A 25205-nucleotide genomic window follows, 5' to 3' on the forward strand; every position below is an offset into this window, starting at 1 on the left:
GAGACAACTAGCCTCACAAAGATTGCTTTGATTTTGCTTACCCTTCCCACCATTGTTAGCTAGAAGGCCCAGGCACAACTTGTTAACAGTGACCGTGGTGCCATCAATTTCTTGACTTTTTTCTCCATCTTTTCAGTAATAGGAACAGAGAGACCTGTGCTGGGCTGCCTTCTACAGTTGAGGAGGACGGGCTATCTGTTAAGTTTTGTATTGTTCTCTTGGCTTCCCTCCCTTGTTGACTAGAGTGTTTCATGATTTGGGGGTGGGTGATTCCACATATCCAAAGTTCAGGCAGCTTGTGAGTGCTGGACATGTTGTGAGCTCCCATTACCAATGGCAGTGTGTGGCCAGGGTTCCCTCTCTGGCAAGAACCCCTTATGAGCCACATGGCCAGTATAGTACTTGCATTAGAGAGCCCTGCCCATCATAACGTGCACATACATAAATTTATTGAAGAACACATGGGCACTTCTGTCACTCTGGATCTGGCACTCAATGCTGGCTCAGTGGAACCTTTAACACTCAACGTCCATTGTCATGGTTAACACTGTTCAAACCCCAGGGGAATGCTGCTCACCTCATGCTCAATGTTCTAAAAACCAAAGTTACAGCTTCTGACTGCCAAGAAGGCCTATGGCACTGAAGATACTTGAAACTAATACTATTTTAAACCCAAGAGTGGTTAGATGGGGGGAAAAAAGGTATATTGTCAAATCCTTCTCAGATTGCATGATTGCATGAATGCAGTGGTGCTTCCCAGGGGTGAGAATTATCCGTTCTTGCTTCTTTTGGTGATCCAATTTGTGGCCCCAGATGTACACATGAATTAGCATGGTTTTGTAACAGTTACACATAACAGCTAAGAAGGGACAGCAATCCACGTTACTTTTAATTTGAATTTATGAATGTTGGGAATAGATATTTGTGCAAGAGATGGCACAAATCACAAAATAAATGATAGCTACTTATATGATAAAGTTATATTAATTTATAATATTTTCTGTGACAATTTATTATATTGGTCCCATTAGAATGCTGGACATGATATTTAAAAATCATAGGTTATCCTGCCTTGGCCGGTTTGGCTAAGTGGGTAGAGTGTCAGCTCATGGACTGAAGGGCCTCCAGTTCAATTGCATGTGTCAAGGGCACGTGTCAAGGGCATGTGCCTTGGTTGAGTGGTAGGGGTGCGTGTAGGAGGCAACCAGCCGATCAATGTGTCTCTCTTATATCAGTGTTTCTCTCCTTTCCACTCTCTCTGAAAAGCAATGGCAAAATATCCTTGGGAGGTTTTAAGAAACAAAAAATCATAGGTTATCTTGAAACCTGAATATAGCTTTAATTTTTAAAAACAATTTCAGTGGTAAATGCTTCAGCAGAGCAAATTTTCTCCCAATTAAAATTAATAAACTATACTCTAAGAACTACAATGGTTTAAGAAAGGTGGTTTAATTTGACATTAAGATCACATCATCTTGATTGTAATAACATATTGGTGATATTGTTAAAATAAAGGCAATGAAAGTAAACTTAGGGAAAAGCATAAAAATAATTTACGAATTGTTTGTCTCCATAATATTATCCACCCAGACATCACTAGCCCATCATCAGAACAAACATGCAGCCGGGCTGAAGTGGTTCAGCGGTTGGACATCGACGTATGATCCAGGAGGTCACGGTTGATTTCCCCATCAGGGCACAGGCCTGGTTGCGGCTGGATCCCCAGTACGGGGAGCTGATCAATGACTCTCTCATCATTGATGCTTGTCTCTCTCCCTCTCCCTTCCTCTCTCTGAAATCAATAAAGACATATTGTAAAAAGAACATGCAATAATGACTAAATTCAGTCATCTTTGACACTTGATCGTATGAAAACCATAGCTTTTCACTTTTCTGTTTCATTAGGATGACAATAGAATTGTCAGGGTGAGAGTAGAATGCATTTGAGCAGCTTATTTTATAAGTTTTAGATAATAAGGTATATGCCATATGAGCCTCCATTCAGTCCTTTTGTCCCACTGCACAAATGTTAGTGCTGGGCCGGAGAGGGTGGGTGCTGGGAAACAGTTCTCCCCCTCCCCGCCCGGGTCCGCAGGTGTGTGCGGGTAGGGGCAGGACCCCGCCCCCGCCGCCCACCTCCACGGGGATTGGCTGCCACAGGCTGGTGGGCGGCCGCAGGAACAGGACGATGTTGGGGGTCGGGGCGGCTGGCTGCGCGGGGGGTCAGGTGCTCGGAGCCACAGTGCAGCTCGCGGGCTGCTGCGCGCAGGTCTCCAGCCGCGCGCTCTCGCTGCGCGACTCAGGCGGAGTTCCCCGTCCCCTTCTGAAACCCGATTGTCCTCTCCGGCTTTCCCGACCCCGGGGTCCGGCCCTTTTGGAGGAGGGGGGCAAGGTCCGGGCCTCGGGGCCTCGTGGGTGTCGGAGCGGGCTCCGCGCGTTGGCCCGGGAGGGTTGGGCGAGGGGCGCGAGTGAGGGCGCGGGCGGACGCGGCCGGGCTGCAGGAAGCGGGGGCGGCGGCCTCCTGGGCCCCGGCTCCGTGAGGTTAGACACCCGGAAACGGATTTGACTACGGTGCCCGCGCGAGCCGGCGTCTCGGAGCGAGCGGGAGGCGCGGGCGGGCGGCTGCTGAGTAATCCCCCGCGGCGGCGGGAGGCGGCGGCCCGGACGCCCACGTCCCCCGCTGCTGCAGCGGGGCCGGCTCCTCCCTCCCCGCCGCGCCCCGCCCCGCCCCCGCCGCCCGGCTTCGCCGCGCTCCGGACAGGTGGAGCCGGGCTCCGGGCGCACGCGGGGCCGCAGGAGCTGCCACCCCACCTCGCCTCGGCCCTGCGCGGAGCCTCGCGCGCCCATGGCGGGCTCGGAGCAGCAGCGGCCGCGACGGCGGGACGACGGAGACTCGGCCGCGGCGGCTGCGGCGCCCCTGCAGGACGCGGAGCTGGCCCTGGCCGGTATCAACATGCTGCTCAACAACGGCTTTAGGGAGTCGGACCAGCTTTTCAAACAATACAGGTGACCGACGCGCCCTGCTCCCCCCGCCCGGGCCACGCGCCCCTCGGTTCCGTCTTTTGGAGCTTCGATCTGCGGCTGGCCCTCCCCCTCCCCTTGGTCACTAATCCCAGGCCCCGGCCCCCATGTCGTCTCCCTCGGCCTGAGCCGCAGCCAGCTTCTGTGCCTTTGCCACATCGCCCCTTTCCCCCCACTCGGTTGTCCTTTCTTTCCCGGGGACCCGCCGCTCGACCTCCCCGCGCTCCCCCCTCACTTTATCCCCGGTCTTGCCCCCGAGAGGGGCGCCCAGTGTTTATCGGCCCCCTGTCGAGGGTCGCCCTCCCGCCGCCGGAGCCCTTGGGTTTTGGGACCTGCGACCCGATGCGCTTTGAGGCGGCAGTGAGTGTCGGACTTGCGGTGTTGTGACTGTGGCTCGCGTGCTGCCGGAGCAGCCTTTGTGGCCCGGAGCACAGCAGCTGCACGGTGCCTCCTTCTCGTGCCTCGTGTCACTTTGTATCATTGTGCATTCCAAATGTTTTTATTGTTTGCAAACAGATATGCAGAATTGCCTTGCCATGCAGGAATTAAAAAACTCAACCAAACTCTGCTCGCTCGCCTCTACTCTGCCTGTCTTCTGAAACTCAGCCTCCAAATGAGTTCCTAATGCCTTTCAAGCCGAGCACGTTCGTTACGGATTTCTCTAACTTGAAAATGGAGGGATTTTAAATACATGGAAGAGTGGAAGGAAGAACGTGCGTGTTGAGTTAATGATATTTTATTCGTCTCTTAACAAGTGAAGGAGGGAACTGAAACCTGGTAGCTTTCTCGTTAGTGGGAGGAGCCTTCAATTTCACTGGGGATGGGAAGCATCTGCTGGCTGGGTTAGGAAGCAAGTTTGTGATTTGCCCTTTGAATGTTGACAAGACTCAGGATGTTGATTAGCTGCTTCCCTGTAAATGTTTAAGGGTCATATGCTTCACACTTTTTTAGATCCCGTGGTTTGGTAGGAATGAGAGGAAAGATGTGCAGTCTGCAAGAAAATGAGAGGAGGGTGAGAGACAGCCGCCTGCAGATTCTCAGACCTCATAGAATTGGTGCTTTCTATCCGTTGGAGCTTCCCCACAGTCCTGATGGCAAAGCAAGTAGCTCACAACCGTAAACTTTCCACCACAGACATTTTACTTCAAATATGCTTTTTAAACCTGAAAATGAAAACTTTTCAGCTTTACTCAAAACATTTTATTTTTTGCCCCCCACCCCCCGAACATTTTATTTTTAAAGCATACAGTCTGATTTCAAGCCAGGGTTTTATCAGGGCTGCTCATGGAGACTAGATTTAAAGACTCACGTTTCCCAGTCTCTCTTGTATAGTTTTTTTTAGTCTTCTGAAAATATATGTCATGAAAAAAAGAGCAACATTCGAATGTTTCATATACTGTGTTCTGACTTTTTTGACTACCAGTTTGTGTTGTATGAGAGAGGGCTGGAGAAAATCTGAGTAGTTGTATCTTTGATCAGCAACTAGAGTCGTCGTTTGCATGTCTCAGTACTACTTGCTTTGCTACTTATTTTTAATGATGATTTTTTTTTTTTCAAACCACCTTAGTGTAGTACTTAATTACTACTCCCTGGTTCTTGTATACTGAAAGCATGAAATAACACTGTTTTTTGGTGTTATATTTTATCTTGATAACTTTATACAGTGGTGCTAGAGGGCAGATTGTTATAGGAAAACTCTTCTCACCTCAACAGTAGAGAGATGCACCTTGAAGGGTGTTTCTGTGTGGGCGAGTCTGTTGAGGGGAAGGGAGGGGGAAGGTGTCCAAGGAGGACTTACATTTTATAGAAAGGAGCTATCAGATTGTATTTTATTTTTCAATTAGTCGACTTATATTAGGTGTACAACTAGTGATCAGACATTTACATACCTTATGAAGTGATCACTCCGATAAGTCAGGTTACCCATCTGACACCATAATTACAATATTATTGACCATATTCCCCGTGCTCTACTTGTGCTTGTATTTTGAAATGGGAACTACAGATAAAGAAGGAAACAAAATATTGGATCTGTTGTCTGCCAAGGCAGTGCTAGGCACATTTCCTTATATTCTCAGTATTCTAGTGATAACTCTAGTGGGTATATTTTTATCATGACAGTTTTACAAGGGCCTCTAGTCTCCATACTTATCATGGACCAGGACACAGGCGCTGTGGTTCTAAATCAAGGGCTCTTTTCATTATACCATTCTGATTGTCTCCCTAAATTGATTAGATTTTGTACTTTGTCCTGCAGCCTTGTTTTCCAGCAACTGAAACTTTTTTAAGGGTGGACGGTGGTAACAATGTCCTGTTGGCATTCCTGCACTCCTTCTTGCAGTTCTAGTTGTGCTGCTTTGTAGGGGCTGACTTGGGGTTCTGAATTCGCTTCCTTGCCTATAGAATGGAAGTAGCACACAGCATAGTGTGGTGGTTAAGACAAAAGAAATAATCCCTGGTAGCTGGCCCAATGTAAGAACTTAGTAAACACTGGTCAGCTTTTGTAGTTGATGCCTTCCCTACAACTCTGCTTTGTCCTTGATGATACAGTTTGAGTAGAAGATAAAACATCCTGTGTGCAGGTTGCTTTGATATTTAAAGTTAGCCTCACATATTGCATTTGAAAGATTTAGATTCTGTTATACATTAGAAACTTCCTGTTCCTGACTTGAATAGCCTGCTGAGAAACTCAGCAAGGGACTTCATCTGAAGGGTCTTAAGGACACCTCCAGCTGTTTACAGAAGAGAGCAATTGGTATCTCCTTTCTTAGGATTGTTTTGTCACAGCCACCCTTCCATACGAATAAACCTTCCAGGATCTTATTGTTAAACTTCAACAATAGAAACGTTTTGTATCTAGAGTAACTAACATTTTTATTAAAGGAAGGCCATTTTCTCATGCCACATTACTAGGATGATAAAAGTTTCATCAACAGCTACCTGATGAGAAATGGTTACTTCATAGAAGCAGGTTATCTTGAAGGCCATTCTAAATTAGGGGAAAGTCTGGGTTGTATAATTCAGACGTAATACGTATAGGAAGTAGAAATATATGCATAATGAAAGCTTTCTTTTGAGGTATAAAACATGCCATAGTTGGGATTTCAAAACGTAGCTTCCACTTTCATTCTAACTATAGTAATGCAGCAGGTTTTGGATGCTGAACCACCATCATGCGCGTGGCGATATGCTCCCAGAGGTTGGGACAGGTCGGTGCTGCTTTGAGGCCTTTCTACTTTGGGCCCAAGGACATGCCTTTGTATGTTAATGATACTGACCACCTGAAACCAAATTGCTGTTCTTGGTCTTAGAGCTCAGTGCTCTAATGCAGCAATGTTCACCCCTCCCTACACACACACTCCCCCTCCCCCTCCCCCTCCCCCTCCCCCTCCCCCTCCCCCTCCCCCTCCCCCTCCCCCTCCCCCTATGTTTGCGTGTGTGATACACACTCAGACCTTTAGATGCTGGGGCCCAGAATAAGATAGGCTGTGGTTATGTGCGCAGGCAGGCACGAGATGTTTAGGTTTTGCAGTGTGGGGAGGCTGGGAGACCTCTCCATGGCCTGTAGTCTGTGGCAGTGGAGAGAAGCAGCTTGTGGCCCAGCTGAACATCATAATGGGGTAGAAGCAAGTGATTTTAATTAGGAGTTGGGGGTGGGAGTGGGGAAGGGGGAGAAGGAGAGAGGGTGAGGTGGGAATGAAGTCTAGGAGAGTAAACAATGCAAAACCCACATGGAGATGTGAAATGGCATCTGGAGAGGAGGGATGTGACTTGCAGGTTGATCAGTGTATTATGTTGTCTTGGTTGGTGGCTCATTCTGCGTTTGTTACTTTCTCAGGTCCAGGGATTGGTCCATGTTTCCTATGAGTCAGTGCTGCTTTTCAGGATTACTTTGCTGCTGGGTGTTTGGTGAATTCACTCTTTTCAATGACCATTGTCCCTCACAGTGTGGCCTTCCTATCCGTAACTAACTCTGGGCTCCTTGGGGCCTCAGGGTCCTAATATCACCCTCTTTTTCTCATTTTGGCTTAAAATATTACTGTGTTTTTTAGTCAGAGGACTAGCAGTAGAGGTGACGCGGTAGAGGAAGACAGAGGGGACATTTGGAGCTGCTGTCCAAAATGATCTGTGTAGTTCCTGTTTCCACAGGCATCACATTTATTCCCCCTCTGTCCCTGGAGACCACCAGCTCCGGCTCCTGCTTTAACTCCTGGCATTCTTTCCGAAACTTAAAATATCTGTAATTCTTACCCTGCCAACATTACCACCAATTTCTGCCTGTAGGTATTAATAAAGTCATACCTTGTCATTGTCAGCTAAAACAAGAAGCATGCAGTGAGTATAATGAATGTTCATTGAGGAGAAATTGCATAAATGATACTGAATTAGTAAAGAGTTGGTATTGTGAATTGTGATATTTTTCTTTTTTATTTTAAATTATAAAAATGGCAAAAATGTATTAAAAAGCAAGAAAAACTCATGGTAAGTCATATGTGCATATTTTAAATGAATATATGGATCCCAAATTGTTTAGCACAGTTTATAGCACATACAACAAAGCCATATGAACATGTGCCCTTATCCGTGAGCGTGTTGATTATGGAGCCATACTTGCCAAATCCAGCCTGCCAGTTTTGTAAATGAAGTTTCGCTGGGATGCAACCACATTCATTTGGTTGTGTAGTTTTTTAATTTTTTATTTCAGAGAGAGGAAGGGAGAGGGAGAGGGAGAGAGAGATAGAAACATCAGTGATGAGAGAGAATCATTGATCAGCTGCCTCCCACACGCCTGAAACCTGGGCAGGTGCCCTGTCCGGGAATCGAACCTTGACCTTCATGTTCGTGGGTTGACGCTCAACCACTAAGCCACACTGGCCAGGCATGGTTGTATATTTTCTGTGGTTGCTTGTGCAATACAATAGCAGAAATGAATAGCTGTGACAGAGACCATATGGGTTGCAAAGCCTAAAATATTTACTCTTTACCCGGGCCAGTAGGTGTCTGAACCTCCTTCCTTTGGAGGACAGGAAAAGCTTGTGGGCCGCCCATGATTTCTCCATGATTTGGCCACTCTTGCTGCGAGAGTCTATGGAGAGCCCATAGATGCAGAAATGCAAGAAAAGGAGAAGCTTTGAGAAGCAGACATGGTGTAAGGGAACTGGCAGGGGAGACAGGAAACTAATTTGTTGCTTTTTACATTCTCTCTTCAGTAGTGTGTTTGAAAAAAGGCTCATATTTTTTTCTATTGCACTGTCTGAAAAGGTTCCAATTAAATATTCATGAAAGATTCATTTGGCTTAATTGGGATTCTTTTAAAAATGCAGCTGCTGTAGAATAGTGGGTGAGTTTATATAGAAAATTATCAGAAAAAAAGTGAATACCTGTACTGAGGGGGCGGTGTGTGTTTTGTGGAAACACACAAATTTGAAGATGTCAACCTTAAAAGAATCTGTGTGCTCAGTCACGTGTGCTGCATTAACAAGCAGTTTGGGAGATGACCATCTTTTCCCACTCTAGCTGAGAGGAGCTCAACTGAGTGAAAAGGGATTGTGCTGAGAATAGGAAAAACGGGAGGGAAATAATATTGAAGCATGGAGCACTTTCTGTTCTGGTTCCCCAAACCACTGTGGATCCCCAAACACGTATTTCAGGGGTCTAGACTTTGCACAGGCTATTTTCGGTTCTAAAATACCATTTTTCACACCCTGTCTCCTTTGCCAGGGTAACCTTCCTCCTTGGCCCACAACAGCAGTGGGACTCTGAGGGGTCTACTAATGAGAAGGACTCCAGGAGGAGAGAGAGTATAAAAGAAATACAGAAAGTGGGTGAATGTGTCACAGAGATGAATTTCTCTGTTATTTCAAAACTCTGCCTAGCGCCAGCTCTCCCCCATGAAGGGTTGGGGTTGGCTGGAGAGGAGCTCATATCTTATACGTCTTCCACGTCTTACTCTGTTCCCTAAATTCAACCAGCACAGGTCCAGTCTGGGATCCAATAAGGTGTTTGTGGGCTGACCTGGGGTCGATCTAGTCACCACTTAAAGCCTTTTTGTTAAGGGAACCAGTTCACTCCAAGTTCTGAGCAAGTGACTTTGCATGTATGTTTATTTTTTTAAACTGAGGTATAACTGACACATAACATTAGTGATTCAATGTTTGTATATATTGTGAAACAATCATAATGAGTAGTTAACATCCATCACCCCACATAGTTGCAAAAGCATGTGTTAATATAAAACTATTCATAAATTAGCTTTGTAAGAAGAGAAAATCGCGGCTCCCTGACATTTGATTTGAAGATTGAGGTAGGGGCTTTTCCTCATGTATGAGATGGTTGATGGCCCGCCATCTCCGCTCTTTCCCCAGCTAGGGTTGCTTTCCCCATCCCTTCTTGCTCAAGAATTTCAGAATATAAGAAACATACAACAGGTAGTTACTCCTGTCTTACAGGAAAGCATTCGTTATTACAGAGGAAGCCCCTGGAGAGCATCTGCTATGTGTAGGACACAAAGGTATGAAGCAGGTTCCTCCTTCGAGGAGGTATTGCTTACTTCATATTTAAAAATCTACCTCAAAAAGACTCACTTTAGCACTTAGTCTTGTTCAGAGTTGTACTATCTGTGAAATCACTGGTTTAGGTGACTTTTCCCCCCGATATACATCAAAATAAACACAAAAGTGCCTACTGTGCGCCAGGCCACGCACCAGCATGCCCCATGTATTAATCCTCATTGAAGCCTCCCACAGCTTCGTGAAGGGAGCTCTGGTTACCTCCCTCCGTACAGGGGGGGAGGGGAAGCAGTGATAGGGAATGGCAGTGGGAGGGCTGGGTTTGAATCCTGGCTCTCCCGCCCCAGAGTCCGTGTGTTTAACCACTACACTACCTCTCTTCTGTAACTTTTATGGTAAGAGAAGTTTACCTGTGTGCTTCTAAGCCATTTTGGGGTGAGCTCCCCCAGCAATATGCAAACCACACTCCTACACCCAGAGGATACCCAATAAACCAGAGATGTTGGTCCTCGGGGAATGTGTCATCCCAAGCTCTAGACCCCCTGGTGGCTCCCAGTCTCATACAGGATCAAGTCCGAGGTCCTGGCTTGGCATTGGATGTCCTGTGACCTGGCCTGCCTGCTTGCGTACCTCCCTTCTGTCCCCTCCTCCTGTCCCCTCCTCTCCCCCCCCCCCCCCCCCGTCATTCTGGAGTATTTTGCATCATCTAACTAGTTGTGACTTGTCATTCAGGATGCACCTCAGATTGCCATGAAAAGGGGTGTGACTGCTCAGTGCTCCTGCACCATGCCGTTACCCCTTTATCCAGCTCTGGTGATGCGTGGATGTGGTTTACACGGCTACCTGTCTGCGTGAGAGGGCTGAGCTAGAAGAGGTGGGTGGACTTCATCATCAGATGTTCCAGGCCTTCCTGAGGATGCTAGAGTGAGATGGGGTTCAAGAGGTTTTATAGGCATAGCTGCTCCCTGTATTTGCCAGACAGTAAGTGCAGCCCGAGGGCAGTGCCCTTTAATAACTCTGAAAGCCTTTATTCTTCCCCGCCTCCCCCCTCCATACTGAGTCTCTTGACCCAGTGTAGGTGTTCCAGTGTGCCCCCTGGACTGACACTGCTGTCAGAAACAGGAAACAGCCCGGCTGGGCGCGGCTCAGCGGTTGAGTGTCGACCTGGGATCCAGGCGATCGGGGTTCGATTCCCGGTCAGGGCACATGCCCAGGTTGTGGGCTCGATCAATGACTCTGTCATCATGGATATTTCTAGCTCTTTCTCCCTCTCCATTCCTCTCTGAAATCAATAAAGATATAAAAAAAACAAAAAAAAAACCAGGTATCAGAACTCCTGTCTGGCCCATCAGCCTCTTCCCTTCGGTGTATCCAGGTTGCCCAGTGCTTAGTGTGGGGCAGTGGAGAGCAGAGCTGCTGCTGAGCACAGGTCTTCAGACTACCCCCGGCTGGTGGTAGTATGACATGATCATGTATTATTTGCCTCTCTGGCATGAGAAGGCAGAAACCTAGCTCCCTGACTCCAAAATCCCTGTCCTGAATTTCAGGAAGAACTGGTCTCTGGAAGAACTGTGTGGCTGAGAGGGGAAGCTTTGTAGAGCAGTGGCTCTTGACACATCACGTCTAATGCCCTCTTTTTATAACAAATATTTTGTAATCCCCCCTTTCTCATCCTAAAATGAAATTGATAGAGGAAATGACCTGTCCATACATGCAATGTTGAAACATCAATAGATTGCTCAAATAGTATTATAAAGAGGCAAAAAATTCGTAATAATAAATACATATATTTCAAAATGTCAGTGCTCAGCACACCTTCATCGGAAGATGTAGTTAGATGCTTGCACCTGGGTGTAATGAATACATTTGGATTTAAGAGGAGGTCAGAAGCCATTCCATAGGAGAGACATGAGAGAGCAGGTGCTTTTCAAAATAAAGTAAGTAACAGACCCAACTTTCTGTATACGTTAAGAGAAAGTGGGGAAATAACCTTAACTGAAGTAGGGATAATATGCCAAGGAAAAACACTGTTGAAGTGGAGAAAGTGAGGAAGCGTGACATTTTGCAGCAAGGCAGACCGCCTATGTCAGGGCAGTGTCAGAATAATGAACTCCCTGCATTAGACCTGCGATGTGTGCTGACAGTGTCTCAACACAGATCTCCCCCTTTAAATCTTTCCACAAACCAAGTACTTTGGAAACCAGAGCCTTTAATGGATATCTAGGATTAGAGGAGGAATTGAAAAAAAAAAAAGGTACAGGGAATTTGGGGTGGAGGGGATGGTGCACGACCCTTGAGGACCATATCAGAGTTAGGTAGAAAAATAAGAAACCCGAAGTAATTTCTTTATGTAATTTTCATGATAGAAATTTCAGTGTACTACAAATCGTTAATATTGGATGGCAAAAATTAAATTAGTTTATTAATGAAGATCATTGTTATCCAGTATTTCACTGATTTTTCGGTAAATTATTTGGCTTTACATGTATTTAAAGGAGCTTTCAGTATCCGTGTAAAATTTTGGCAGGTGGTAGCTACAATTCAGGCTAGTATAGTGTGTGTTAGCAACTCAAATGCCACAAGCAATTTTGCTGTTGGTGACATGATTTTCTAAAATTGTGAACAAATCTTGATAAAGGGTATATTTCAACAGTGCCAGAATGATTTTGTGCTTCTGTGTCAGTGGTGTTAGAACTAAATAATAGTAGACAGGTTTTTATCCATGAGAATTTCCAGGTGTTCAGAAGTTATGCAGGACATAGGACAAGACACAGGACTATCTTGCATGCTGCAGGATCTGTTGTGTCCTTGGCCCATTCTGCTGCTGTCATTGTGTCTCCCTAAAACGGCCCCTTCGATTTCCAGAACACCTCCATTGAGAGGCGCTGAGCTTGGGGACAGGGCATGAGGCTCAAGACAGAGTTTGGTCTCTGCAGCTGAAGTTCAGGGGCTGCTGGGAACAGCATGGGGTGTGACTTTCTGTTGACAGGAAGGGAGGCGCCGCCCAGCTGGCGCAGCTGTGGCTCAGTGAGCCTGGTGAAGGTAGGGCCTCCATTCCCTCTGAGCGCGTGTGCCAGCCAGAACCCAGCGTTGGGCCCCGCCGGTCACTGCTCCCAGACGCCACCTTTTCTAGGCCACATGCAGGGCTGCTTCTGGGGCCTAACCAGCTCCAGGAAGGGCTGTCAGCCTGAGTTCTTTCCTGGGTCTTGTGGATTGAGAACCAGTGGGGCCCCTTCCCTTCTTCATTCTCGGTGGGGAACTAGCGTTCAGGACCTGTGTCTTTCCACCTCAGGTGACTTTATTTCAGAGGCACGATCTCCCTGCCCTGTCGCAGCGCAGGTTTTTCTAACTTTGACTCTCAGGGTGTAAACTGGTCCACAGTCTTCCCACGAAGTGAGCAAGCTTTTTTGCTAAGCAGGTTACTCAGACACACACAAGGAGCTAAATCCTCGGGAATAAGAACACAGTTGCCCCAAAGTTATGTAGCCAAGGGGACCACGAAAGTGATTCTTCTAGAATGGAAGAAAATAGGGCAGAATGATTCATGATGATTTTCTGTTCTATTGTGCATAGAAGCAGCTAGTTGGAAACACCACACACACACACACACACACACACACACACACACTCACTCTCACTCACTCACACTCACTCTAATCTCTGGTAGGGTGCCTCCATGCAGATACACAGAGCTCCCCCTGGTCCCACCCTCAACCGTGGCATCAGCTGCATCCCATGACACATGTTAGCCCACCTGCTCTTACGCGCTTCATTGCATACCCTATCCCTTGCCAGATGGGGCTTTTCTAGGAAAACATGGTCTGAGCATGATGTCTCTGAGTTCCTCTGGTTAATCAGTATTGTTTGCTGTCTTCTCAGTCTGGTGTTCTCACCACCTAGATAGATCCTGTTGCTCTGGGACTGCACTTTCTTGCCTCATCTCTGCAGCAGCCCTCCTTTAATTTTACTTCATGTAAATTATTCATCTTTAAGTTCCATCACGAAACTAACAGATTTTTAAATATTTTTATCTCTGTCACAAGTAAAATTTTCAGTGCTCTCTAACAGGACAGAAAATGAGGGAAGATGACATTTTTGTATCTGAATCCAAGTTGAATTTGCTAAGCCATGGAGATTTGGGTTTTGAGAAGCATTTGCATTAAACTAAAATGCCTGCTGTGTGGCCTCCTTAGGATGGTTCCTGGTATAATGAGTCATTGTCAAGGCTTCAAGTGCTTTCCCCCCTCATTTTGAACAGCGAATTGCAAAATCTCAGGTTATGTATTGTCAATCAGTCTCTGGAGCAAGAAAACATGATACCTTTGTGTCTTGTAAAACATGCTCACCCTCTTTGTTCAGGTCTAAAATAAAGAAGCATATTGAATTCATCAGCTGCATTCCTGTCTGATTTGTGCCTCTCTTGTACGTCTGCAGTTGTTAGAGTAATTGGGCTTCTCACATTATAGCAAGCTTTGCATCACTTTAATTGCTCAGAAAAGAGTTTTGTTTTTACCTGGAATGCCATTTATTTCAGCTATCCAGCATGTGGATCCGAATGTTTTTTGGTTATTTCTGTATTAATGATTGATGAGACACTCATTACTTTGAATTATCAAAATTACAATTTGAGCTAGAAATTATGCCTCTGAAATAAAACAGAAAAAAGATGGGGGACTGACCATGGGACAGGTTAAAATGGCTTTCTAAAGTAATTTAGACAAGTGTCCGGACCTGCTGTGGCAGAGAGTCTTGTTCTGGAGAAAATGGCAAGAAGTGAGAAAATGGTTTGGACTTTTGTCTGTAGTCCTTGTGTGGCACCTCTGTTCTGGGCTTGGTTTATAAGAGATAGTAGTTGAGGCTACCTTGAAATAGTGAACTTTTTCTTGATAAGAGAATATTGAGTTTTATCTCAGTAAAACAAAACCTCAGCTAATTCTGTTCAAGTCTAAATTTGTAGTGAAGGAACTTATGACTAATGAAGTAATGAAGTAAACTAAACACATGAAATTTTCTTGACCTATGTTCTACTAAAAACAAGGAAAATTCAGGTGCCTTGGTAAGAGAGACACTTCTGTGTGACGTTCAGAGTAAAATTTTACTACAAAGACTAGGTCTCTAGTTTCACTTTGAGATGCCTTTTAACTGAGTAATAGAGAAGTCTTAAAATTTCTAAATGATTTTCAGTGTTTGAATTGCTTGTATAAACAGCTGAACATTTTTACTCAAAGTATTCATGCAATTTGTGGGTTCTTGCCGCACATAATAAAGGGACCCTATTATAACTTGAGAAAATAATGAAAACATGTGATCCACTTTGTTACTTTTAAAATAACCCTTGTTGAAGGATTGGTTGGAAAGGCTTTTTAGGTAGTCAATAAAATGTGGTTTGGACAATCTCTTTGTTAAGTTGCTTGTCAGTGCTGGCTCCATCTGCTGTTGGCATATAATGGAGATGATACAGTTGATTATCTATTTGTATGACTTAAGACAGAGAAGGAACTAATGCTGATGTGTTAGGGAGATACTCAGTACACATTAATAACAGAATTAGGAAAACTGTTACAAAATGACTTTACTTAGCTTGAAGAGGTTTCTTTTGGAATGTATCAGAAGCTCTAAATGAGAATCAGGCCTTGGCAATAAATGAATATGAATTAGCAAGGCTAGAGAGGATTCAGAATAAAGGTAGAAGTATTACAGTCTTGTAATTACACAACAGTCTTGGTCTTGCTTGCATTGCCACACAGGCAAAGAACCACCATGAGTGGTAACCAAGTGGGTAATCAGTGCTTACTCTTAATGCACACTGTGTCCTGTGCATTTTATCCTTAATCCCATTTCGCTCTGCAGCCCTGAGGGTAAGTATTAAATTTATTATCACTTTGCACAAGAAAAAAGGGAGGCTTACCGAACCCAATTTAACAAAGGTTCTGAGTGGAGTGTATGGCACCAGCCGTCTTCCTCCCAGAGAACCCTGTTGTTTCACTATTTGGTGTCATCCAGCAATATTGCACCTCACTTGTTTAGCCTGATCTTCTCCAGCACATCTGGTCTTTTTCCAATGCTCCATTGTGTTTCTTCTAGGCTGGGGCCATACAAAGCCAAGTAAACTCATGCTATAAAATAGGTTCATAGCTTCTCTTTTCATATGGTCGGTAGTCTACATAAAAATGGAAAAGTAAAATAGCTTTAAATTGACAGTGATTTTGGTTTTAAATAAGCTTTAGAATCTATACTAGCCTTCATTTAAAATCTCAACACTTTGGCCAGTTGTGTCACTCAGGAGCCTTATCTCGCGTTGCTGTTGCTCTTCTCTTACTTTTTGACCTCTAGCCACCATGGTCCTCTTTCAGATTCTTGAAGATTCTCTTAATTATATTCCTTTCCTCTGGGCTGCTTACCTCAGTTTGTAAATTGTACACAGATAGCAACTTGCTTTGATTGGTTCTAATATGCGTGGATTTCAGTTACCAGAGTTTAAATAGCCAGTCCCCCAATAACATGGTTCAAATGTCAGTTGCCCCTGCGTATGAACTGAGTAACTGTAGGCACAAGCTGCTAGCCCTCAGCCCACACGTCACCAGGGGTGTAACAGATGCGCATCATGGGCAGCGACGGATCACATCACTTCTTTCAGAGCCTGCTTGTGATTGCTCACTGCACATTTTATTCATTTCCCACACAGACTGCAGAGTGTGTTCTTGTGTTGTGTCGTACATAGTGAGAGACCTACGTGACATTTTACAAACACGGATCATTGAAAAAGGGAATTGGCCAGAGAAGATGAAAGTGCAGCAGAGAAAGAGGGACAGTGCTAGAAGTGATATTTGAATCAAACATAAATGGAGTTATAGAAGGAATAGCTGACCTGGGAATGTTGTCCCTGCCACCATATGAGAGTTACATGTGCAGTCACTGGTGCCCAGTGAAGATGAGCTTATTTACACAAAGGAAGGTTGGTGTAAGAAAAAAGATGGATATGTCCTAGAGTTGGTGATGCAGGCAAAAAACTCTCAGATATTTCACAGCAGTGAAAGCACCGAGGCTAAAATGTTGGCAGCTGATCCAAACTTCGCAAGAAGTATGACAATTCACCAAGTCATAGCAAAAATGCTCGCTCTGCGTTAAATTATGTGACTAGAAGGCAAGCACTGTTCAAATATTCTTGATAAGTTTTTTTTTGTTTTTAACAAAGAAGTACTTTTATATTATAGTTTTAAAGAATTTGTATGAGTATTTGAGCTTAACTGTGGACAGTTGCTGGGAAGCAAAGTCTCAATGGTTTCAGAAAATGCTCCAGAACTAAAGTACTTTAATGTTAATGTTTCCAGTGTTTTAAATTACAGCCTACTAAATATTAGTTTTACTAGTTTTTAATTTCTTCATCTATTTATAAGTGACAGTAAGTTTTTAATGTTTTTAAATTATTTTTTAATTGCATAATAACATTTTAACCATTTTAATATTTTTAATCCTCACCTGAGGATATTTTTTATTGAGTTTTAGAGAGAGGGGAAAGGGGGGGGAGAGAGAGAAACATTGATTGGTTACCTCCCACCAACTGAGCCAGCTGGCCAGGGCATGTTACCCATTTATGTGTACAGCTAAGTGGCATTAAGTACAATTACATTGTTGTGCCACTGTCACCACCATCCATCTCCAGAACTTTTTTCTTCTTCCAAACTGAGACTTGTACTTGTTAAACACTGACTCCCCTGCTCCCTCCTCTGCAGACCCTGGCAACCATCATTCCACTTCTTGTCTCCCTGAATTTGACTACCTCATATAAGTGGAATCATACAGTATTATTTGTCCTTTTGTGATTGCTCATTTCACTTAGCATAATGGCTTTAAGGTTCATCTGTGTTGGTGCCTGTGTTAGAATTTCCTTCTTTGTACATAGTAGTCCATTGTATATATATACACCACATTTTGTTTATCCACTCATCTGTTGATGGACATTTGGGTTGCTTCAGCCTTTTGATTATTTTGAATAATATTGCTAGAATATAGGTACACAAACATCTGAGTTCCTAATTTGTTTTTTTGGATATATACCCCGAAGTAGAATTGCTGAATCATACGATAATTATATTTCTAATTTTTGTGGAGCCTCCATTTTACATTCCCACCAACAGTGCACAAGGTTTCCAGTTTTTCCACATTCTCACCAACACTCATCTCCCCCCCACCCCTTTTTTTTTGGTAATAACTATCTTAAAAGGTATGAAGTGGTAGTTCTTTGTAGCTTTGATTTGTGTTTCTCTAATGATTAGCGTTGAGCATCTTTTTAAAAAAAATATATCTTTATTGATTTCAGAGAGGAAGGGAAAGGGGGGGAGAGAGAGAAACATCAGTGATGAGAGAGTCATTGATCGGCTGCCTCCTGCACACCCCCAACTGGGGATTGAGCCCACAACCCGGGCATGTGCCCTGACCGGGAATCGAACCCCAGTCGCCTGGATCCTAGGTCAATGCTCAACCTCTGAACCACGCCTGGCTGGGCCAGAAAAGTTTTTAATTTTAATATAGTACAATTTATCTACATTTTTTTCCCATATGCTCTTGATGTCATATCCAAGAAATCATTGCCAAATTTAATGACATGAAGCTTTCTCCCTGTGTTTTCTTCTAAGAGTTTTAGAGTTGAGTTCTTATGCTTAGGTCCTTGACCCATTTTGAGTTAATTTTTGTATATGGTGTAGGTAAGTGTTCAAGTTCATTCTTTTGCATGCGGCTATCCAGTTTTTTCCACCACCATTTGTTGAAAAGACTGTCTTTTGATGATTGAATAGCCTTTACATCCTTGTTGAAGACCCTTTGACCGTATATGCAGAGGGTTATTTCTTGGTCCTCTGTTCCGTTCCATTCCATTCTATTCCATCCCAGTGCATTGTGCCAGTACCACCCTGTTTTAATTACTATAACTTTGTAGTAAGGTTTGAAATCAGGAAGTATGAAACCTCCAACTTTGTTCCTCTTTTCAAGATTAGTTATTTGGGGGCATATTGAGATTCCATGTGAATTTTAAGATGGATTTTTCTGTTCAAAAAAAGTTGGAGTTTTGATAGAGATTGCATTGAATCTGTACATGACTTCGGGTAATATCGACATCTTAACATTATTAAGTATTCCAATCCACGAACATAGGATGCCTTTCCATTAATTGGTGTTTTCTTTAATTTCTTTCAGCATCGATCTGTAGTTTTTGATATATTACATGTTTTTGCCTCCTTGGTTAAGTTTAAGTATTTTATTCTTTCTGATGCTTTGTAAATTGAATTATTTTATTAATTTCCTTTTCAGATTGTTCATTGTTAGTACGTAGATGTGTAATCGGTTTTTATGTATTAATTTTATATGTTGCAACTTTGCTGAATATATTACTTCTAAAATTTTTGGTGGTATTTTTAGGATTTTCTACATATAAGATCATGCCATTTGTGAATAAAGATATTTTTACTTCTTTCTTTTCTATTTTGGATGCCTTCCAGTACTATGTTAAATAGAAGTGGTGAGAGTAGGCACCCTTGTCTTGTTCCTGATCTTAGAGGAAAAGCTTTCCGTCTTTCACTATTGAGTATTATGTTCACAGGGGATTTAATGCTTTGATAAATAAATTTAAAGATCATAGGACAATTGTAATTTTTCCCATTTATTATTAACATCACTTTGCGTGGTTTCAGCTTACATGGTTCTTTTCGATATTCTGCACTACCATGTAAAGCAAGCACTGCCTGCATTTATTCCCTAACATAATACTCCCTCCCCTGCCCCCCACTAAATTCTGCTCTTTGCGAGTAAAGAACATTGTCTGATTTGCTTACTGTTGTATCCCCAGCACCTAGCCTAATGCCTAGTATGAAGTAGATGCTCAGTTAGTAAATGATGCATGAATGGTCCTTTCTTTCAAATGTGTTTTACTGGCATCCCGCTCACTGTTTGTGCCATGCATTCCCTGTCATTCAAATGTGTGGATCCCTTGTGATAGATGTATCTGGGGTACTGGAAAGTAGTATTGCAGAGTCTCAGATAAACTGTCTCACTAGGAGGGTCACATAAGATTATGACTTGATGTCCCTCACTTGTTTAAAGTCTTGCATATAGTAGACATCCTGTGTAGTATAGTATTTGTTGTTTATTGTAACACTTTGGTGTCATCCACTTCGCACTTAGAAACTGGGTATGAGCCCTTTTGCCATACAAAACTCAGTACAGGTGTATGATGATAGTAAGTGTAGCTGGTGGCAAGGCTGCTCTTGTGAACTCAGTGCGTTGTGGAGATCATAAAGGGACTGTGGCATTTTGTATTGATATGTGGCTGTGGAAGGCAGGCACCGTAGGTCAAGTCAAGGGAAAAGACATTTTACTTCTTTTCATTCTTTCAGCTACATATTGAGACTTCCCTGCAGGTTGGGGTCAGTAAAAAATACAAGAGAAAAAGTGACACCATACTATACATCCATGTTCTCTGAATAGTCAAGTACATGTTTAGTGATGACATTTAGCTCTTATAATTCAACACCAAGTTCTATAGAAGGGCAATGTTTGCTTAAAATAAAATCTTCATTATTTTACTTAATAAATCAAACATTTATTAAGTGTTCAAATTACCACGGTAGGTGCTGAGAGGATGCAAAGGTGAACACACCGTTCTCTGTCCTGAAAGAGGTACCAGTCTGGTGAGGAAGATCCACACAGCATCTAATTTAAGTGGAGTCACATGAGAGTAGAAACAAGAACAGGTGTATTAGTCTGCTCAGGCTGCCATAACAAAATACCATAGACTGGGTGGCTTAAACAATAGAAACTTAATTTCTCACAGTTCAGACCCTGGAATGCTGAGATCAGGGTGCCACATGGTCATGTTCTGGTCAGGGCTCCCTTGCTGGCTTGTAGATGGCCACCTTCTCATGTCCTTGCATGGCCACATACAAGCCACCCTTATTATAAAGCCACCAGTACTATCAGAATAGGACTCCACCCTCATGACCTCGTTTAATTGTAATTATCTCCTAAAAGCGCTGTTTTCAAATAAAATCACATCCGAGGGTTAAGACTTCAACGTGTGAATATGGGGGAAGAAAATTCAGGCCATAGCAACAGGGACACCAAACTTTTTGAGGACTTAACAGTGTGCCAGACATTTGCTGTCTTCTCCTTCAGTCCCCTATATGACCCTGTGAAGTAGATACTACCGTTTCCCCCTATTTTTCAGATGAGGAAACTGAGGCTCAGAATAGTTCAGTTGTTTTTCAAGCCCATTCACTGGGTAGAATCAGGATTTGAATCTAGGGCCCTGGAATTAGGGGAGCGTCAGGGGTGCCTTGAGGCTGAGTAAGGAAGTAGCCCGGAGCCCTCGGGGTGGAGGGACAGCTTATCACTGGCCTGGGTTGTGTTCAGGGGCAGGGTGCTCCCTGGCTGTACATAGAGAAGGTATTGAAAGCAGTGATGGAGGTTGAAGCTGGTCAAGTAGGCGGATCATGTTCTACACAAAACCAGGGATTTTCAGCTTTGCCCCTTGGGCAATAGGGAGCCGTTGGCAGGTTTTGAGCAGAGGAGTGGAGTAAGATTTCTGTTTTAGAAAGCTGATTCTGGAGGCAATGTATACAGTAAATCCGGAGGTCAGAAAACAAGTTAGGCAGCCGCTGTAGCCCATGTGGACGCTGCCAGGGCAGGGGCCATACATGAGAAGGTTTTTAAGAGGTAGAAAAACCAGGACTGTTTGGTTTTGATTTATTGTTTGGTTGTTGGGGGAGGAATTGAGGATGATCTGGGTCACTGGCCGGATGGCACTGTCATGCAGAGAACTACAGGAAGAGGAATACATTCAGAGGATTAAGTGATGTAACAACTTTACTGATTTGTCATCAATGGGGAATGTTACACCCTCTTGTTTTAACTCTCTTGGGATAGAAATGTACATGGTATTGAATGTTTAAAAGGGACTAAAAGTAGCTGGCTGATTATGTTGGAGGGCTCGTAATGGCTCTATTAGACCACTAGTCATCACTTAATTTGGGATTGTAAAAATGAAAGAACATGCGGTACACATTTGTTCTGACTTTTAATGTAGGAACAAGGTCTTTTTCTTTGTGAGTCTGCTGATGGATCTTCAAGTTGGCTTTCTTGCCTACACTACACCTATCGTGCATTCCTGGGATTTTCGGTATCAGGGTCTTTAAAATGGAGCCAGAGACTGAAGTAATTTGTAAAGCAATCCGGGTGGAAGCTCCTTGGTTTTATAAGTATTTTGCGGTTATCTCATGTTCATTGTCCGTAATGGAACTTTTAAAGTCATATACATTTATCAATCTTTTTGAAGGATTTAATTGTTTTTCATCTATATAATACTTTCTTTGTGCCCTTATTTCATCTATGTAATAAACAGTGTATTGTATAATTGCAATAATAAAGTCAACAGACACAAACATGTTTGGGAACAGTTACCAGGGACTCTCAGCACAGAAGAGCCCACTGGCTTGAGTGTTCAGTAGGTGAAAGGCATCTATTTCTCTCCCTCTCATATTGGTTAATGTGGAGGTGTAGGTGAGTGCATATTGGTTGAGTTTCTCTACTGTGTGTGTATTTTGTGGGGGTGTGTATACCATATCTTTCTGAGTTACACTCTAAATTCCTAATTATGCTTGGAGCAATTACAAAGAGGAAATAAAGATTGTAGGAAGCATTATGCAATGACAGTTTAAAATAAAACTCGTGTTAATGGAATTTCTCATTAGATATAGTAATGAAATGAAATGGATTGAGTTTAAGAAAAAAGAGAGGGATTGAGGGATTGTTGAATTACTAGAGAGAGAAGTAGAAGGATTTCCTTTTGAGAGTCAGATTTATGCCATTTTATCAATTATGACTTCTTAGATTCCTAATGACATCATTTAAAATCATCATTGCTTCAAAAGGCGCCTACCTACTTTCTAGCAGTGCTAAAAGCACAGCTAATTGTAGCTTCTAAAACAGCCTCACATGTAGTCCATTGTAGCAGAAACTTGGGTACTTTCCCTTGATGACAGGATTAGCATGGATTAGCTAGCACAGGAAGAGAATGCCGGTGGCCTTTGAAAACACTTGGCTCTGCCTTGCAGAGAGCCTGTGTTTGATGGAGCTCTGGTGGAGGGCTGGGCGATGGAGACAGCACCCCGCCAGTGGCTCAGTGGTGTGTAATCAGCACAGGAGAGGGCCCAGGAGAGCTATGTGCCAGCTCAAAAGAGGCCAAGCAAATGTGAGATACAAGTTCTCTGATGTGTGATGTGGAGTATTGGCCTATGTCATTAGTTTAGGAATAGCTAGTAATCATGAAATGCCTTAGTGACCCCTTCCCTTGCATTTGTTTCCCTGTTTGCTTTAGTTAGTTTACCAGTGGAATGACTGGAGCTTTTAATAATTTTAATGGGAGTATGATGTCACTTTTTAAAAATTAATAAATATTTTAAACACAAAAAGTACAGTGTATTATAAAAGCATAGATGTCCTTCATACTCAGAATTAACACTTGCCATATTTACTTCCGATTTTTTAAAGAAATATTACAGATGCAGTTAAGTCCCCCTGTGTGTTGTGTGCAATTCCAGTTTCCCTCTTTCCCTCCTCAGAGTTGGTATGTGTCTTTTCCATCCACATTTACACCTTTATTGCATGTTTCTCTCTATAAGCAGCATATAGGTTTCTGTTTTTATATGTACCTATTGGATATCCTTTGCAGTTTGCATTTTTTTCACCAATTTATTTTTGAAGCTTACCCATTTGATATATATAAATCAGCATAGTGTTTCATCATATACATAGATGATGTACCTGTTCATTACTCTACCAGTAACTGTTTAGGCAAGTTCCATTTCCTTAGGGTCTCCAGCAGTGCTTTAGTGAGCATCTTTGTACACTTCTCATACACGCATGCAAAACATCAGGGTCTATGTCTAGATGTGAGATTGTTTGGTTGAAGGATCAGTGTTACTATATATTGGCAAATCTCTCTTCCGGAGCTTTATACGGGCTTATAGATTTCTCTCTGTCTCTCATATCCTATAGTAAATTCAATTTTAATATGTAAAAAGATTAATAAAAGCAGAATAAATACACTCTATATAGTGGTACAGTGTAAATAACTGGTGTGCCTAATGACATTAGGGTCTCGGGGATTTTCTGCTTAGCCAGTCACGTTGAACATGTATTGAGGTGTGTGGGAGCTTCTCTGAGCAGATACCATGCCTCTCATAAGAATTCCTGTGAGCAGTGTCTGCAGAGTAGTACATGTCAGTGATAAAATGAGTGAAATTATATGGGGGTATTAAGGCATGGTCTGTGTCCTCAAGAAATTTGGAGTCTACTTGGGGTTATATAGTATACACATATGAAAGGTATACATTTATGAAGCAAGCTAAGACTAGTAGAAAATATGATTTGTAGAAATAGCTTGAAAATTAAATGGAAACAGTATATGTTAAAAAAAAAAAGTGGAATCAGAAGCTACTTGGAGAGGGACAACTTGCAAAGGCTGAGAGGAAAAGATCAGCAGTGCAGGGTGGTTAAGAGCTTGCAGATTTGGGAGCTGGAGCAGAGCCTACTTGGAAGAAGAAATGAGAAATAACGCCAGCAAGGGCCAGATTGTTGGGGGAACTTAAACGCCCAGCAGTGGCAGTAGTTAGTTCTGATGCATAGTGGAAGGAGGCAACTGGTCAAGGACAGATGGTGTGCTGAAGGTGTCCCCGGTGAACGCTGCTTTTGTGGCAGTTTGGTGTGGATGGGGGTCTGGGGGAGGCCAGTCCTGAGGTGTGGCCCTGGTGGAAGCTGGTGTGAAGGGGACAGGGAAGAAAAAGGACAAGACAGACCCCTTGGCCCCGAAGGCCTATGAGAGGATGAGATGTTAGTGATCATGTGGAAAGACTGAGAAATGCTTTGGGGAATGGGAGCTTAAATTGGATTCAACGAAGCAGGCATTAATAAACACTAGAGTTCTTTATTTCAGGAAGGAAAATAGCAATGTTTTTGTTTTCATTTCCAAAAGGTTTACATGACAATATAGAGTATTTTAGGTAGCAAAACTGCCTGCCAGCTTTATTCACTTACCACTTTTTTGAAACAAAAATCCTCTAAGTAGTTCCTCTAAGACTTTGCTACTCCAGGTGTGCTTTGGGGCCCAGCAGCGTGAGCATCATTGACAGGCTGGTTAGAATGTAGACTCTCAGGCCTCACCCCGGCCACCTGAAGGAGAACCTGCATTTTAATTTAACAGGGAGGGATTTGAACCGCAGTAAAGTGTGAGAAGCACTGCTCCAACACACTGTCGTCTTGTGCCTTAAAAAAAAAATTTTATAACTTAAAACATTTTTTATATGTTAAGTTTTGTTTTGTTTTCTGCAAGGCCAATAAATGCCAAGAGCACCATTTTAGAAGTGTTTATAGAATTGATTTAGCAGTAAATATGTATTTGTTCATTGTCAGTCTTTCCAATTTAGAACATTAACTTCACACGAAGGTTTCTTATTTCAGTGCCTGTAACAGTGCTTGGCACATATAGGTACTCAACGGATATTTGTGATATTTTGAATAAGTAAATGGATGAATATTAATTAAAAATTGGTATTTAAAATTACTTTTATGTGCACATTTTAAAGTTATGCTTTATGATGATTTAAATGAAAAACTTTTCAGATTGTG

General features: G+C 43.1%; 1 protein-coding gene across 1 annotated transcript in view; it reads left to right on the forward strand.

The window, feature by feature from the left end:
- The first annotated feature begins 2830 nt into the window (after window positions 1-2830).
- The window catches only part of TTC39C (tetratricopeptide repeat domain 39C), a 75873-nt gene continuing 53498 nt past the window's right edge, over window positions 2831-25205 (forward strand). The window contains exon 1 of the mRNA XM_087819003.1: window positions 2831-3006. Within this exon, the coding sequence (XP_087675129.1) occupies window positions 2846-3006 (161 nt within the window). The 5' untranslated portion in view covers window positions 2831-2845. The remainder of the gene's footprint in view (window positions 3007-25205) is intronic.

Source organism: Miniopterus natalensis, chromosome 7, assembly GCF_054644295.1.
Source record: "Miniopterus natalensis isolate mMinNat1 chromosome 7, mMinNat1.hap1, whole genome shotgun sequence".
In the NCBI taxonomy this organism is placed as follows: Eukaryota; Metazoa; Chordata; class Mammalia; order Chiroptera; family Miniopteridae; genus Miniopterus; species Miniopterus natalensis.